The 16,156-nt window shown below is 39.1% G+C and overlaps 1 protein-coding gene and 1 long non-coding RNA gene across 2 annotated transcripts in view; one reads left to right on the top strand and one right to left on the bottom strand.

Annotated features, from left to right (window-relative positions):
- Nucleotides 1–5,939: 5,939 nt before the first annotated feature.
- On the top strand, nt 5,940–9,572 carry SOST (sclerostin). Its single transcript, XM_050911937.1, has 2 exons — nt 5,940–6,159; nt 9,062–9,572. The coding sequence occupies exons 1-2, from the start codon at nt 5,940–5,942 to the stop codon at nt 9,481–9,483; spliced, it is 642 nt and encodes a 213-aa protein (XP_050767894.1). The 3' UTR covers nt 9,484–9,572.
- A 1,303-nt stretch (nt 9,573–10,875) lies between these two features.
- LOC127026522 (uncharacterized) overlaps nt 10,876–16,156 on the bottom strand; it is a 69,617-nt gene continuing 64,336 nt past the window's right edge. Inside the window, exon 3 of the long non-coding RNA XR_007767751.1 lies at nt 10,876–11,335. This is a non-coding gene — a long non-coding RNA (uncharacterized LOC127026522). The remainder of the gene's footprint in view (nt 11,336–16,156) is intronic.

Here is a 16,156-nt window from a genome sequence, read left to right as displayed (position 1 = left end):
GGCCCATTATCGCAGTATAACAAAACTGATTTAACAAGCATTTTGTAATATGAGGATGGAGAGGAATAAATAAGGCAGTGCTATAAAGGGATTTTTAAAAATGAGCTCTAAGCCAGTATATCCTATTTTGAGTTACTGACAGGTGACTCAGTAATGAAACCATTTCTAGCTCTGCTTTTAAAGTAGGCTAAAAATAGTTAGAATGTCAGACCATGGATCCATTAATGGATCATACCCTTCCTCTTTTATCTTGCTGTTTAAGTACAGTAATGTTGCAAATTCCTCTGCCTATTTTAGCTGGCCAAGAAGAGCTTGTATGCCTCTAATCCATAATGATATGCTGTATACTTCTAAATTTCTCTTTCTGATTGTAGAAGGCAAGATCGTATAAAAATGGGAATGGGAGCTTTCTTTCCATGTAATATGAAATTGAGAAAGTATTGGAAGAAATACACCTTTTTATTTGTCTGAAATTACTGTGCACCTGCCCTTTGCTGTGAGATGTTCCCTACAAGCATGCTAATTGGGGAAGATATTTTTTTAAACAACTATTTGTTGCAAATAGCAGCACTACATTTTTGGAGTTGAAACCTCTTGGTTATAGCTAAAATAGTGTGATCTGGATTTACATTAATATGTTTATCCTGAATAGCAGCATGGTACTTTTTGTGTAGATAGCACTCTGGAGAAGGGATGAGGTCTCTGTAAAATACGCATCTATCATAGAACAAAGATATCTGCCATGTCACATCCAGCACAATGAAAGAAAAAGCAATAGCTTGGTTTTTTTGTACTTAAGAGTGAAGTTGGAGAGAGGGGAAGAGTGGAGGCGAGAAGTTATTAGCATTTTACAGCAAGGAACAAAGAAGAAAGTCCAGACAGATAAAATGATGATATATGTAAAACTAAATTCACCTTCTACTCATGCTGAACTACATCTTTCTCAGCTGTTGCATAAGCACAGGAGAGAAGTTTGTAACGAAAAATTAAGATTCAAAGCAAAAATAACATTTTCTGAGTGTTTTCTTCATCCTTTGGTCCTGCAGCTGAGACTACAACGTTGACAAGTGTTGTATCTAGCATGCTACGCTGAACCATAGGTACTGCCAGAAAATACTTCACGAGAGAATGTTGCAATATGTCACTGCTGAAAAGTGAACATTTCATGAACTTATTTCAAACTTAGAATTAATAGCATCCAAATGCAGGACTAGCAGCCACAATATGTTGTGTTGTAATTCCATTTTTGGATGTTGAGCCTGTGTTAGTATTGGACACGTTTTTCTCCTACAACATGAGTATGCCTGGCTTACGTCTCTTCGTGATGTGAGAATTAATCTTCATAAAAGGCCTTGAAGATGAAAAGCACTGTGTATAAGAACACTACATGCTCTCTGAGTTGAAAAACAAACTTGTGTCAAATATATCTTCCTCCTGCTGAGCAAAGGAGAACAGCAGAAAGGATATTTGCAGTGTTTGTTTTCATCATTTCAATATTTTCATTGACCTGTCTTCTGTTGTCCAGAACTAATTAAATCTCTGATGCTAGAACTAAAAGCAGGATTTTTTTCCCTTCTTTTTTAAAATTAGTTCTGCTAGTTTACTATAATGTTTTTAGCACAGAGGGACTATCTAATGGAATCTCACTTAGTATAGCACAGAGGTTTCTTCTAAAATTACTTTCTGGGCTTCGCCAATGAGTAAAACTGAAAATAGAACAGGCCTGAGAGGTATCTTCTAAGGATTTGTTCATGAGAATTAGTGTCCTATTCATTTCTTCTATTCTGCAAATAAATCCTGGAAATCAATTAAGTGTTGTTTTTTTGTTGGGTTTTTTTTTTAATTCCAGTATGCCAACGTCACTGGCTAGCTGACTCACCAGATGGAGCTGTAGGCTTGTTATTCTTCACTAGATAGTCATCATTCCATCCCTGAACAATGCTATTGTGTGAATCTAATGTATTCTTGTCTTACCACTGAAAAAGGCAAGCCACCAGAATGATTTATCGGTGCATTTGCTGGTCTCTGGTGATCGAATACTAAGATTCCATTTATTCTTGGCTACTTGGAGGAGATCGCATCATAGCATTCAGACTGATACATTCACAAGGTAGTATGTGACTCAGCAAAATTCTTATGAGACAGATAAAAGTTGCTTGGGCAAGGGGGGCTTAGCAGCATCTTAGAAAAAGAACTGTTTGAGAAGTAAACAAGTTCTTCTTGAACATGTCAGAAACTGAATTCCTGGGCAGTGTGTAAATTATGAGCCATTGTCCACAGATAGGGCCCGGATACCTAACAGAACACCCTTTGGCCCAGGTGTGGGCAGAGGGGGGTGCATAGTGAGCACCAGAAGTTACAAGTGACAGAACTGATTTCAGAAACTGGTTTATATGTGCATGCCTTCATAGTACAGTGTTGCAATGCAAGCACATCAGGACAGAAGTCTGAGTGTAGAAAGCAGCAGCAATAGATTCAGGCTAAGTATATGATTCCAATTTACTCCTTGTACCTGCTTCCCTACTATGTCTGATTCCTTCTTAACGTGGGTGAGGGTAGTGTTTTTTCAGCTCAGAAAATAGCATCCCAGTTCTGAATATAGAGGATCCAAACTCAGTTCCACCCTGGTCGGTGAGGGTTCATTCTGAAAGCGTCCTTGATATGTCCTTTTTTTTTTCCTGTGCTTCATTAACAGTGCAAAAATCAATTGTTTGTGGGAGGCTGCAGCCCAGACCATGTCTGCTTTGTTGCAGAAAGTACTGTGAGCAGGCAAGCAGCTACAGGACATGGAAGAATGTTTTTGTAGTTAAGGAATCTGAATGTCTATGGGATTTGGATTCTTTTCTTGCCTCTATTAGGCTGCCCTCCTAGCTTGTGGACAAGAAGTTTTAAGCCGGAGGCTAAATATAGCTTCTGATTTTTACTTTCATAGATTTTTTGCTATTATTTCTCCCAGTGGGTAATACAGATAAATGTTAAGACAGTTAATAGAGGGGATTGTTTAAGTACTTAGAGAAGCTACATCAAGAAAATTTTTATGTTTTATGTGACAATTGATTACTGTAAATGTGGTTCTCTGTAGTAGGCCTACACTGACAATGATAGCTTTTGGAAATGTTCTCTAGGCAGACATTACATGAAAAGAAATTAACGGAAACTGAGTTTTGATAGATACATACAATTCTGAAGGCATTTAAATAGGGGAGTGAATAGGTAGCAATGGTACAGTGGTTACCAGTACTCAATTTTCTTCTGCTCTCCTGTTCTGCTTTTCAGCTGTACTCCATTGTGCCACAAGCTGTGATCTCACTTTGGACAAGGTCACTATTGGTGAATACCAATACAAGGTGGTATTCCTATCTGACAAAAATAATACCAAATTAAAAATCTTTGTTTAGTTCCTGGTCATCCTTCCTGACTTGTTCAGTTTAAAAAAAAAAAAAAAGACACACACAAAAAACCATTAAAAAGCCCAAACAAAACCCCACACCATTTTATTCCTTTGAGGGCCATTAAAAGATCACATGTCAGTATTTCCAAAGAAAAGAAAAAATAACTGTATTGTAAAGCCTGAAAGCAGAGCTTGAGATCATTGTACATAATTTCAAGTATAACTTAATCATGGTAGTCTGGCCTGTTCTTTGAAGGAAAAAAAAATCAAACCCCAAACCAACCAACCAACTAACCAAACAAACAAACAAACAAACATCTGCAAGGAAGATGGTTCCACAGCTTTCCAAGCTGGTGTCTGTCTTTTCTTCAGAATCCTTTTTATTTGGTGTACAATCGTGTGATCCCCCTGTGAAGTTGTGTCTTCCTTCCTGTTGAATAGATTTCACCTGTAGCTCTAAGCCAAAAACAGACTTAGTAGGTGAGAAAAATTGTGCTCGGAGAAACGTTTGCAATGGCTGATTGTTTGGGTTTCCTGTATTTGTGAGATCATCATTAACTGCTTTGAGTAAAAAGGAGGCAGTTATTAATGAAAGATAATCAGTGCTGCTGCTGATGATGATGATGATGATTATAGGGAAAATGGAATCAGCACATCTGAGGCAAATTATGTGACAACAGTCTGTATTAAAGAATGATATCCTGACTGTGCAGGAAAAAAAATCTTGTAAAAAGAAAACAGTATGTTGTATCCCTCCATAAAACCAGAGTAATTTCTGAGATCGGAGAATGTGTAAGATGTGGGCTGGAGGAAAGGAGGAAGGGGAACAGACAGTAATGGCACACAGTTCTATGCAACACAGTGCATGATTGCTTTTAGAGATTCTTTGGAATATTTGGAAAGGAGGGCTCTTCTGAGAATGCTAATCTCTATAATTTTGGGCAGAGAGAAAGGGTAGGAGAGAAAGTGTGTCACAATATATTTCAGATGCTATTATTTTAGGAAAGGACCATTGTACAGAGCAGGTATGCTAAAGCTCATCAAACTCAGTACCGCTAGTGCATCTGCTGTGTGCATCTCTGTGTATGTGTAAGGCTGAAGAGGTGAAATGTCCTCAGGTCATTGCTGTTGTTTAAATCTATTATTTATCATCAAGGTCACACCAAGGGAGAATACACCTCTACTTTAAATTTGATGACACCTGTTTTCCATGCCAGGTCAGGGGAATTGTCAGAATGGAATGCAAGCCTTAGGTAATGAGTTTTACAGTAGTAGGGAAAAGTCAGACAGTGAATCACTTTTGAATCTTCTACATGAAATATTTTCATGAGGATGTGTGCAACAAACATTGCAGTAACACACATGGGTGTCCCTCTACTGCTTTAAGCAAAAATTTTGCTTTCAGTAGCTATGATGAGCCCAATGTAGTATCAAACCTTAGTAAAAGCTGAGATGCTTTCCAATTAATGTATTTAGCCTGACATCATTTGCAAATAACTTGAAAGTGTATGTGGTCTTGAGGCAAAGAAATTATGCAACTATCACCACTATCATCTTATTTTTGCAAGGAAGAATAATATCATAGATGAGATTTTAAAACATGACACATGAATACATCTTGGGCATAGGTGCCTTAGACATAAGATCAGTTCTCTCTTTTTGTTGGTTGCATCATGAATGGAAATCAGTCTGGTCATGTTCTTGTGTTTAAAATAAGCAAATGTCCTATATTCAACGCTTGCGCAGAATGTCAGCAGAAGTAGTATGCAATTAATTTAAAGCAAATGCAAATGCCTTTTTTTTTTTTTGTAAGTGATAAAAATGTGAGAAAGAGCACATCAAAAAGCATGATTTACAACATCCTGGCTGTTTACCCTAACTAACGTATTCCAAGTAGCCTATTTTTTAAGGAAAACTAAACAAAACAACTTCTCATTTTGAAAAGAAGCTCTTTCCTCTTTCTTCCAGTGCATTTGTGAAACAAAATGTAGGCTCCTTGTTTTGTAAAGGAAAAAAAAAGCTACCCCCCCGCCAATCGTCTGCCTGCAGAGACTGAAAAGCATAACTACTGAGCTACAGTTTCTAAACTTGCTTACTTTATACCAGGGGCAGGGGGGAAGAGGAAGAACAACAGTAAAAATAAAAAGTCTGAAAAACCTTTGGAAAAGACAATAGCCAAAGATTCAAATATGGAGGTAGAAGCAGGTTTTAATTATACCATTGTTAGAAAAAACTGCAGAAAGCCTTGTCAGGTTGCAATTCATCCTAGTCTTGTCAATCACCGTTGTTGCCAGGCACGAAAATGAAGCACATATGAGAAGTTTTTACATAGAAGTTGTAGAATATTGTCACTAGCCCACCCCCACACACCCATTTTATTTCACACTGACAAAAGCTGAGATGAATGAGTTGTTGTCTGGCCCTTCCCACTTTGTATAGTCATTGGCTGGCTTGGTTCTAAAAAGGATTTAAAAAAGGGGAATAATGTGCCTTTGCCTGGGATCTGCGACTGTCAGGGTGCTGAAAAGCTAATCTGTGAGCTGCCACCATGCAGATCGCTTGGGCTGTGTGCTCTGTGTGTGTCTTAATACAAATTGCATTTCGATCTGTGGAAGGGTGGCAAATGTTTAAAAATGATGCTACAGAAATCGTTCCTGAGATCACTGAAAATACAGAAACACCGATGGAGCAGACTTTCAGCAACAACAACACAATGAACCAGGCAAAGCATGGAGGAAGACACATACAACAAGCTCCAGACCCTAATGGTAAGAAAAATAACATCATTATTACTGTTTTGGACCCTAACAGACAGTTTGTAAAAGAACACTTGTTATCATATATGTTTATTTATTAAAACCTTTAGCTGTGGACGTAGTGCTATAAGTGGTAGGGAGTTACCTCTGTTGAAGAAGTATCAATGTAAATGTTAGAAGGGATATACTGGAGTTTACTGATGAAAAATGGGGTCTATCTATTGAACAATCCTTAGGTACTACAATATGCATTCCTATTCTGCCCAGCTGCTCTCTGCAGACACAACTCCAATACATAAAACCTGTGAAAGATATTACTTAAATTTCTCTGTGTTTTGTGCTTGCAAGCACTGTGAGGAAATATCACAAGTCATCTTTCTCTCTTTGATGTTAGGATGCGGCAGTGGGTTGACAGTGGAGATACTCATATAAATTCATAATATTTAGAAAGAGTCACACTAGTGATGTCTAAGATCACACAGAAAAAATGGCACATGGAGGTTGCATTCAGCTAGATGAAAGAAGTGTGCTGCTCACTGTCCTTTGCCAACAGCCAGATTTTCAGCCAGATTCTAGCAGTCAAAAAAGCTGTTATCAACAGTGAAAGCACTCCCAAGGGGAATTCATGCCCAAGTGAATTGGAGAGGACTTTATTTTGCAGAGGTGTGCAATCTTGGAATCAGTTTGGCTACTTCAACAGCACTGACATACTTCATAAGATATTGTCACTGCATTTGGCCAAATGTCTAACATTAGGAATGATGCAAAACACAAGCTTTGTGAGGAGAGATGGAAGATGGGGAGTTAGCACCAGAGAAATGTAGTTTTAAAGAAGTGTTCTGCTGGCAAATAGGGCGAACTTGGTCCTCCAGGCTGACACATTTGGCTACCAAATGCACATAGCAACAAGTCAAACTTACAGTTTCCACTATTGCGCATTGCAGATCTGAGCTAGCCACCTTTTTCTGGGGACAACTGGAAGGGAATTGTGGTTTTCTGGTGCAGCTGTCAGTTAAGGTGTTTAAAACCATAGCATTAACAATATTTTAAAAGAAAAAAAAATTAAGTAATGTTTTTGAGAGTGCGACTTTATAAGGGCCTTAAATCCCTAAAAGGGGGAGCACTCTGTTTCTCACAGGCAGCCCTACCAACCACCAGATCAAGGCAGGTTGGTTTTGTTGTTACATCTGAATACCTTCATTTTTTAGCTTCTAGTAAGAAGCTAACTCTGACATCAAGCGGGGAGAACCTGTCCCACTGATATGTCCATATTTTTTGAAGTGGAAAGGACATTTACTTAAGAGAGTGAAGGAGACTGGACAGTTATTCAAGATATGCAATGGTCTTGCATACTTATTTTAACATCCTTAACACAAGGAATCAAAATGATGATCCAAAGTGGCTAGACCTTCCCAGGACACATAACATTGCACCAGAGCATGAATAATTTTGCAGTATGTGGAACCTCCACACATGCAGGACAGGATATATATGCACAGAAAATAAAGCTATATAGCTGAGGCAAATGCCCGTATATTTAACTGTATCTGCCTGTGTGCTATGGTGGTACAATACACCTGATTCAGAGCATTATTTTTTACATAGACAGATGTAATTTTCTTAAAAGCTTAGGGAACTTGGGAGGATTAGACAAAGTACGCATGGAGTTCAGTTGTCAGCATTTTTGTCACAGCATTATGACAAGGATCATTTCCTTTCATTAATGCAGTCCTTAAAACTTTTAAAAAATGAAATCTTGATAGCTGTACTTTGATAAATATAAACCTGAGCACTAAAAATCGTGTTTCTGTACTTCACAGGAAAAACAAAAATTAAAATGTCTGTACAAATATTGTTCTATCACTAATGACTCAGGGTCAGAATTCACTTTTGGTGTACTAAGGAGGGAGCCACCTTGTGAACAGCGAGGAGAGTAAGCCTAACAGACATAGCCTTCTATTTGTAAGCTGACCTTTGAGGATTTCCACCGCAAGTAGCATTCCTGAGTTAAAACTATCCTTTTGACTAAGAGAAGAACATTAACATGTGTTTATCTAGATGAAGTTCTTTGATAAACACCTTAAAAAATCAAATTCTGTGTCTTCCAAACAAGTCAATTAGCCAAGCATGTCACTTGGCAAAAGAGACACCTTTGGAAAAAGTCTGTTCCTACAATTGGAAAGTTTTTCTAAATCCTTAATGCTAAAAAATCTTGTATTTCCTAATGTTTCATTTGCCTGTAGCTATCCATTGAGAAAAAGGGGGGAAAAAACCACTGTAAGGTTCCTAATCAGCCAGAAGATATCTCTAGCTGTCTGAAGGAAATGATGTGGGACATCTGGGATTGTCACAAAGAGCAGTAAACTTGGAAAACCTAATGCCTGAAGAGTAGGAATTCCTTAGCACTGTTGTTACCTGCTATTTCCCTAACCTGGAACACATTATGCTAGTTAAAAATCACTTAAGGAACACTTTGTTGCAAAAAAATTTAAATCTGGAGTCAACCTCTGAAGTCAATAGAGTTAAACTAGAGCAATGGGGGAAGGTTTTGCCCACAGGTAAATGAAGCCAGGAGAATCCCTTCAAAATTTCCCATGAAGTAACCGCTGCCGCTGGGGTTACACTTCAGAAGCTCTGCTGCCCACCTGCACAACCCTGACCTGGAATTTACCTAGTGGCAAGAGAAGGATTTTATTCATCAATTTGTACATTGTTACCCAAGGGTCTCATAACTAGAGTAGCCAAATATTCAGAAGCTGCACGAGAGTCTTTGGTGATACTCTTCCCAAAATCTGCCATTCAAGATGTCCAGCTTGTATCTAGCTCAAAGCTAGGTATGTGCTACAGACAAAAAAGTGCTTTCTCAAGGATGTGGAAGAAAGTAGTCAGTAACTAATGTGTTTCTTGTTCGCAGATGCTTCCGACTTTAGCTGCAGAGAAATGCGAACCACCCGCTACATCACAGAGGGTACTTGCCGCAGCATCAAGCCTGTCAAGGAACTGGTCTGCTCTGGTCAGTGTGTCCCCTCACACCTCCTTCCCAACTCTATTGGTAGAGGGAAGTGGTGGCGTCAGAATGCCCTGGATTATCGCTGCATTCCTGCTCACACTCGCACGCAGCGCATCCAGATGGCTTGTCCCGAGGAAGAGACTCGGACTTACAAATTCCGAGCTGTCACATCCTGCAAATGCAAGCGCTACACTCGCTACCACAACCAGTCTGAGCTGAAGGACTTTGGAAAGGAAACTGTCAGGCCTCAGAAGAACAAGAAGCCCCGTCTCTCCAGAGCCAGGAGCAGCAAATCTAACCAGCATGAGTCAGAAAATGCTTATTAGAAGGTGGCTCTGAGTGATACAGCCTAGCAGCTCTGGATATTTTACAAAACATCAAATGGCACTCACAGGCCACAGCATGACGTTCTGACTGCAGTAGGTTCCAGTTCCTTCTGCTCAGCTGGGTCAAAGGCTCACATAGTCAAAAATCTATCAGATTATAGCAGTTATGGCCTGATAAGAGAATGAGATAAACCGAGCTGGAGGTAGCAACACCTAAATTCAGTCTGAGAGGAGAGGTACACCTTGGGAGATTCACATGAGGTCATGTGGCTTGTACAAGTAGGAAGGCAGAGGAAAGTGAAGCTGTTATGGTGACAATCACACTTTGTTATAAGTCATTCTACTCTATGTGAAAAGAACACTGAGATCCCTTTCCCACTTTTATAAGTGCCATGATGCAGGACAAGCATGCAATTAGGGAAGCCTCAGCAGGGTTACCACTCTCTGAATGAGTTGTAGAAAGTTAGTGATAGCAGGGATTTCAACAGTTATGGTGACTGAAGTCAAATTGTTGGGAAATTAACATCCTGTCAGATGTCCTCATGCCCCAGCTGTTTTCTCTAAAACACAAAAATCAAAATATAACATTCGTGTTCTCAAAACAAAAGTGTGACAAATCTATTTCATACTTTTAATTAAAAGACTGTAGGATCAACAGATTCAAAACTGAGATTTGACAACTAAAACTGTATTTGTTTTAGGGACAATTAAACAAATTCTACTAAGTGGAGCAGATTTATGAAATGGATGCTCCTCTCAAACCAGATAACCTCACTGATGTTTGTCCTGTAAACAGCTAACTATGTGCATAATTTAACATAAAAGATACTGATAATTCCTTATTTCCTAGAACACAATTTACTTTAGTATCAGCTTAGATATCTCAATTTACATTTTCTATTCTGTAGAGTTTGGATTATCTGGCCACACACTTCGTAGCGCTCACTGTGCAAGCCAAGTTCTGGGAGTAAGGTGCTGGTTCTGCATTAAAAGTGAGCCTCTGCTAATTTTAAAGTCATGAATTCCTCTAGAAAAGTCTTTGGTATGTGCAACTTTGGTAAGTGTTTAGTTTGACAGCAACTTTCCTTTACTTAGCTTCTCAACATTCAGACTAATGTTTGTGTTTTTACATTAAAGAATATTATTAGAAAGTGAATCGTCACATGCTGTATATATCCTGTAGAAGTGCTAAGCCTAGTATCAGATGAACACAGTTTGGGATGAAGACAGTTCTTCACTGTTCTTATTTTCTGTGTAGAGTTTATGCTGAAATCATATAAACTATGGAAATTTGCGATGTTGATAGATTTTGCAATTATTTTATGTGGGACCAGAACCTAGAGAGAAGAGGTATTGTTTCAGAGAGTGAATTACGTATTTATTTTTTTCTCAGAAATTATTTATGCAATATTTTTCCTTGTAGAGAATAAGAAGTAATACTGCTTTAAAAATATTAGTCTGTTATTTTTAATTTTAAATACATTGTTAATAAAGTAGAAACAATGATTTAATTATAGGAAGACTCTTTGATTTTCAGCTATAGTATAAAGCTGATTTGCTGCAAAGCCAGTGAATTACAGAACAGTCAGGGTGTTGACTTCAATTTCTGTGATGGAGAGTGTCCAGGTGCTTAATTCTCAGTCAATAACCCACACATCTCTCGAGAAACTCCATCCTGGAACTTCTTGCTCCAATGCACAATGTTTCTTATGGAAAAAGTCTTCCTGGGCAGATGTGGAGCTCAGAGCTGTTTCAATATTCTCATTTCTACTTGCCCTGGGGAAGAACAATTCAGCCAATTTCAGTTTCCGTCCTACTCCCAGTGACATTTCCTGATTCATATGTTCACAACCTGGAAAAGCCACCAAAGAAAACAAGAAGTCTGTGAACTGTCGATCAAGATTTCTTGACTGAAATCTGATTGCTTCAGTTTTCTCTTATTGAAAAAAAAGAAATGTGGAATCCCCTTGCAAGTGCTGCCAAGCAACAGTTAAACTTTTTAATAATTTGATATTGTAGACCTATGCCCATTTTCATTTATAAGGCCATGTTCTTTAAGAAACAAAGACACTTTCCAATGAAGTCAGGGAAAACTGAGCTTGGACTGCACATAGCGTGCAGATCTTTCAATACAGCTGTAAAGATGAACAGCTTTTTCAAGACAGCCAATAGATAAGGTGTCCTTTCACTACTGTTATTTGATATCTCATATAAAAACCTAATACAAACAGTTGTCATACCTGTGACAACATTTTCCAGACTTATCTTTGACTTTATGAATTTGGCACTTGGAGCTTAATTTTTGGAAATCAGCACAAACATGTGCAAGTGCTTCTTAAGTAAGAAAAGCAGTTCAGTTCCTCTACAAAGCTATTCCACAGTCTCACTGGCATCTAAAGTTACTAGAATATTGTTTTTAAAATGTTGACTGGGATAAGCCAGTGAAAGAGACTTTCTCCACTTTATCTGAGACTTCATGCTGGATTCCAGGCAGTTCAGAAGCATAGGGCCTGCTGCAGGTGAACCAGTAATAATCTTTCTCCCAAATGTGTCAGCTTAAAGACATCCTCTTCCAAAAAAAACCCCAGTCCTCTCACAGAGTTCTCTTCTACCAAAAGTGGAGAAGTTTCCTGCTGTTAAGCTGCCATTCAGAGTCTTGCAGTTTTCTGACTTACAACATAATGATTGGCTCTTTGCACGTTATAAAAGCTTTTACAAGAATACCAATGGACAGGGAGTCCTGAGGCACTTACACTACTATATTTCCTATCAACGCCCATCCTGTTTACAGTTGCTTTTCACTGGTTTCTTACCACAGGTTAAAAGTAGATTAGATGAGCAGTCTGCAGATATGCTTAGTCTTCTGTAATCTTACTCCTGAAACAGTTCCCTCCAACCACCTCTTTTGCAATTTATGTTATCAGGAGAGGAACAGGAAATAGTAGTGTTTGCAAACAGCTGGAAAAATCAAAATGTGGGATGTTTCACAGAGGCAGACTGCTACATTGCCCTCCCGTCCCCACCCCCATGTGCATTCTTTTCAAACAGAGCATTTGAGTTTATGTATTTATTTATTTTCACGCGCGTGCTCTCTTTTTTTAAATCTCTAATAAAGGCATACATGATTTTAGCCTCATATTAGTACATATTACTTACAGCTGTTAGTAAGGCTCTAGAACAAGACAGACATTTAGAGAGTGACTTACTGGTCTAATAATCTATGTCAGTGTTTGCTGAAAGCATTATTTATGAATCAAGGGACATGCTGTACAGAGGAGATGCCATCTCTAACTGGGGGTTTGAGAATGAGTGTCTGCAGGAAATTTCAGTTTGTCTTTCACACCAAATCTATACACTTCCAGTTCTTTCCAAAGAAAAAAGCTTGATACTGTACACAGAGGAAATACCTGAAAACAGAACAACTTTATAGGTTGTCCTTACCTCAGTGAAACATTACTGGACACCAGACATACATGGGACAGGCTCTTTCAGAGTAACAAATACTCCAAAGGGGATTCGTAATCATCAGAGACCTGCTGTGCACTCCTTTTACAGAAGCATTAGTTTTTCTTCAGGACTATAAAATCTTCAGGCAAGATTGAATTTCTTCATTGTAATTTTTGCAATAAAACAGCACAATGGTATGTAATTTAGGTGCTACTGAACTATAAGTAGTAACAGGTCACTGAATTTACCTTCACTTGGCTGGAGACAGCTGCCTGTCAGCAACTGAACAACTGTCATAATGGGTAGTCCACAGAAAAACAGTCAAGTTGCTTTTTTTCAGACAGGATTAATGATTTCTCCAAATCAGCTTTGAACATTCATTTGTCCCCCATTTTTATTTCCAACTTGTGTAGACAACGAACCATGGTGCATTCTCTACAATATACTCACTGACTTACATAAATAGTGTGCCTACTTTATTTCTTTTTCTGCCAAAAATACAATTCTGCTATTATTCAGTGAAAGATAAACTTACAGGCAGCACAAACAGCCTGCTGGTATCCACAAGGTCCCAAAGATTTTGCATGAGGTTCAACTTTTTAATTACAAATTGCACAATAAAGAACATAACTTTATCCAGTGAGGCCCTAGGCCCAGAAAACACATTATGCGTGTGTTCTGCAAATGTGGTTGAGAAAGTCAGCGTTGTGAAATACGGAAGGAATAAACATGTATTTTTTTAGCCATATGACATCAACTTATAATTAGCTTGTTTCACTCAAATTAGTGCAGTATATGGGCGCACAGAACAACTTTTCTATAGTAAACAGGCTCAAAAGTCTTAAATTAACATAGAACATATTTATATGTAGCTTGAGTTTGGATTGAACATACGGTGCAGCTGTAACCTGAAATTTGAATAAACTGAAACTCCCCTTGATAGGCAAGTAATGGAAGTCCACCTTTAAAATAACTCACAGTTTAAAATAAAGCCAGGACAAGTTGCCAAACTTGCAACAAATGCAGCTGATGTTATTCAGTTATACAAACCAGTGCAACTGCTCCCCTTTCAGTCTTAGAGCCATCAAAGGACAATTCTGCACAAACTTTTTTCCAGTTATATACGAAGGGGTGGACATTTCTCTTCTGTTCCCAGAGTTGTGGGAACAATTTTTACACTGAATGTTGGAGAGTTGTAACATCAAGCTGCAGTGTTTCATGGACAAGGCTCATGATGCCTTGTCTTTTCATTGAATTAGGAATATGATGCTTTTCTGTATTTTTTGATGTCAAAATAAATTTTATTCTCACTAGAGTATAATAAACGTACCGTGCCTGAAGCCCAAAGGAAAGGAAGTAACACTGATTCTTCTGTCTTCATTAACAATTCCTGACGCTGTATCATAAACTAGCTATTTCTTTCAATCCTAAAAGCTCTCACTGCTCTTTTATGAGGACAAGTTATTACTCTGAAAAGAGGATAATAAAACTAATCAGTAAAACCTGAGTAGAGGTAAAACTCATCAGCACAAGCCCTGCTAATTTTGAAATGAAAGTGTAAGGAACACAAAGCCAATATTCAAAACAGTATCGCACTTCTACTGCATCACAATGTATGGCTAAATTGAACACTTCCAGCGAGGAGGCATCAACAATTTCTCTCGGCAACCTGTTCCAGTGCCTCACCACCCTCACAGTAAAGAATTTCTTTCTAATATCTAACCTAAATCTACCCTCTTTCAGTTTAAAACCATTGCCCCTCATCCTATCACTAGACTCCCTGATAAAGAGTCCCTCCCCATCTTTCCTGTAGGCCCCCTTTAAGTACTGGAAGGCTGCTATAAGGTCTCCCCAGAGCCTCCTCTTCTCCAGGCTGAACAACCCCAACTCTCTCAGCCTGTCCTCATAGGAGAAGTGCTCCAGCCCTCTGATCATCTTCGTGGCCCTCCTCTGGACTCGCTCCAACAGGTCCATGTCCTTCTTATGTTGGGGGCCCCAGAGCTGAACACAGTACTTCAGGTGGGGTCTCACGAGAGCGGAGTAGAGGGGCAGAATCACCTCCCTTGACCTGCTGGCCACACTTCTTTTGATGCAGCCCAGGATACAATTGGCTTTCTGGGCTGTGAGTGCACGTTGCCAGCTCATATTCAGTTTTTCACCCACTAATATCCCCAAGTCCTTCTCTGCAGGGCTGCTCTCAATCTACTCATTACCCAGCCTGTACCCATGTTTGGGTTTGCCTCAGCCCATGTGCAGGACCTTGCACTTGGCCTTGTTGAACTTCATGAAGTTCACACTGGCTTACCTCTCTAGCCTGTCAAGGTCCCTCTGGATGGCATCCCTTCCCTCTAGAGTATCAACCACACCACACAGCTTGGTGTCATTTTGAACACTTTAGCATCTAAGCTTGTAATCCATTCCAGCCCTGCTTCTCCCTGGTGCTACCAGGGGCTGACTGGTTCACGCTGATGCCATGAAAATCCATTTTAGCCATCCCAGGTGAGGCAGTGTGTGATGTGAATCACTTTTTTGCCACATACTGGCTACTCAGATTCTAACTGATATAGGTGGTGCTGTCATGACACTTCAGCACTAGTACTTTAGATTGAAATTGTCCCTTTCTTATGAATTCGTAGAGTACTCAGGATGTGGAAACATTGGCCTGTGCTTGGTGTCCATAAGGGTAATACCATCATTTTCATCTCAAAGGGAAGCAGCCCCAACTCCCTGACTGAGTTACAAGTCCAAAGTCCTGCATCTCCCTACTGAAGACTCCCACATCAGGCTGTTTGTAGTATTAACCTTCAGACTCAAGCTTTCTTGTTCATAGCTTTCCAGGCAATTTAACTATGCTCTCAAACCAACGAATAAAAGTGTATTTATTTCGTGGTTATCAAGCCCCTAAATTAAACAGACATCTTTATCACTTCGCCAACAATTTAATGCTGTGGCATGAGGTTATTTCAATGTCTTAAGAAAACAGCTCAGCTCTGGCTAAATAAATAAGTGATGTCATTCTTCATTCAGGCTACCAGATTCTTTGGTGTAAAAACTTCCCTCAGGAGAGGCCTTGGGACATAGTGGCTCCTCTGAGACTATTTACATCTGTCAGATTCTCTAATCTCTTCTTCCTTCCTTCCCTTTCACTATAAAATGGCCAGTATTTAACTCTAATGCTTCCAGTCTGCACAACATGCTTTTAGAATTGGGTGGTTGTGTTTTGTTT

This window comes from Gymnogyps californianus, chromosome 28 (genome assembly GCF_018139145.2).
Source record: "Gymnogyps californianus isolate 813 chromosome 28, ASM1813914v2, whole genome shotgun sequence".
NCBI classification, from domain to species: Eukaryota; Metazoa; Chordata; class Aves; order Accipitriformes; family Cathartidae; genus Gymnogyps; species Gymnogyps californianus.
The sequence above is the reverse complement of the archived record's forward strand: the minus strand, read 5'-3'. Positions and strand labels throughout refer to the sequence as shown.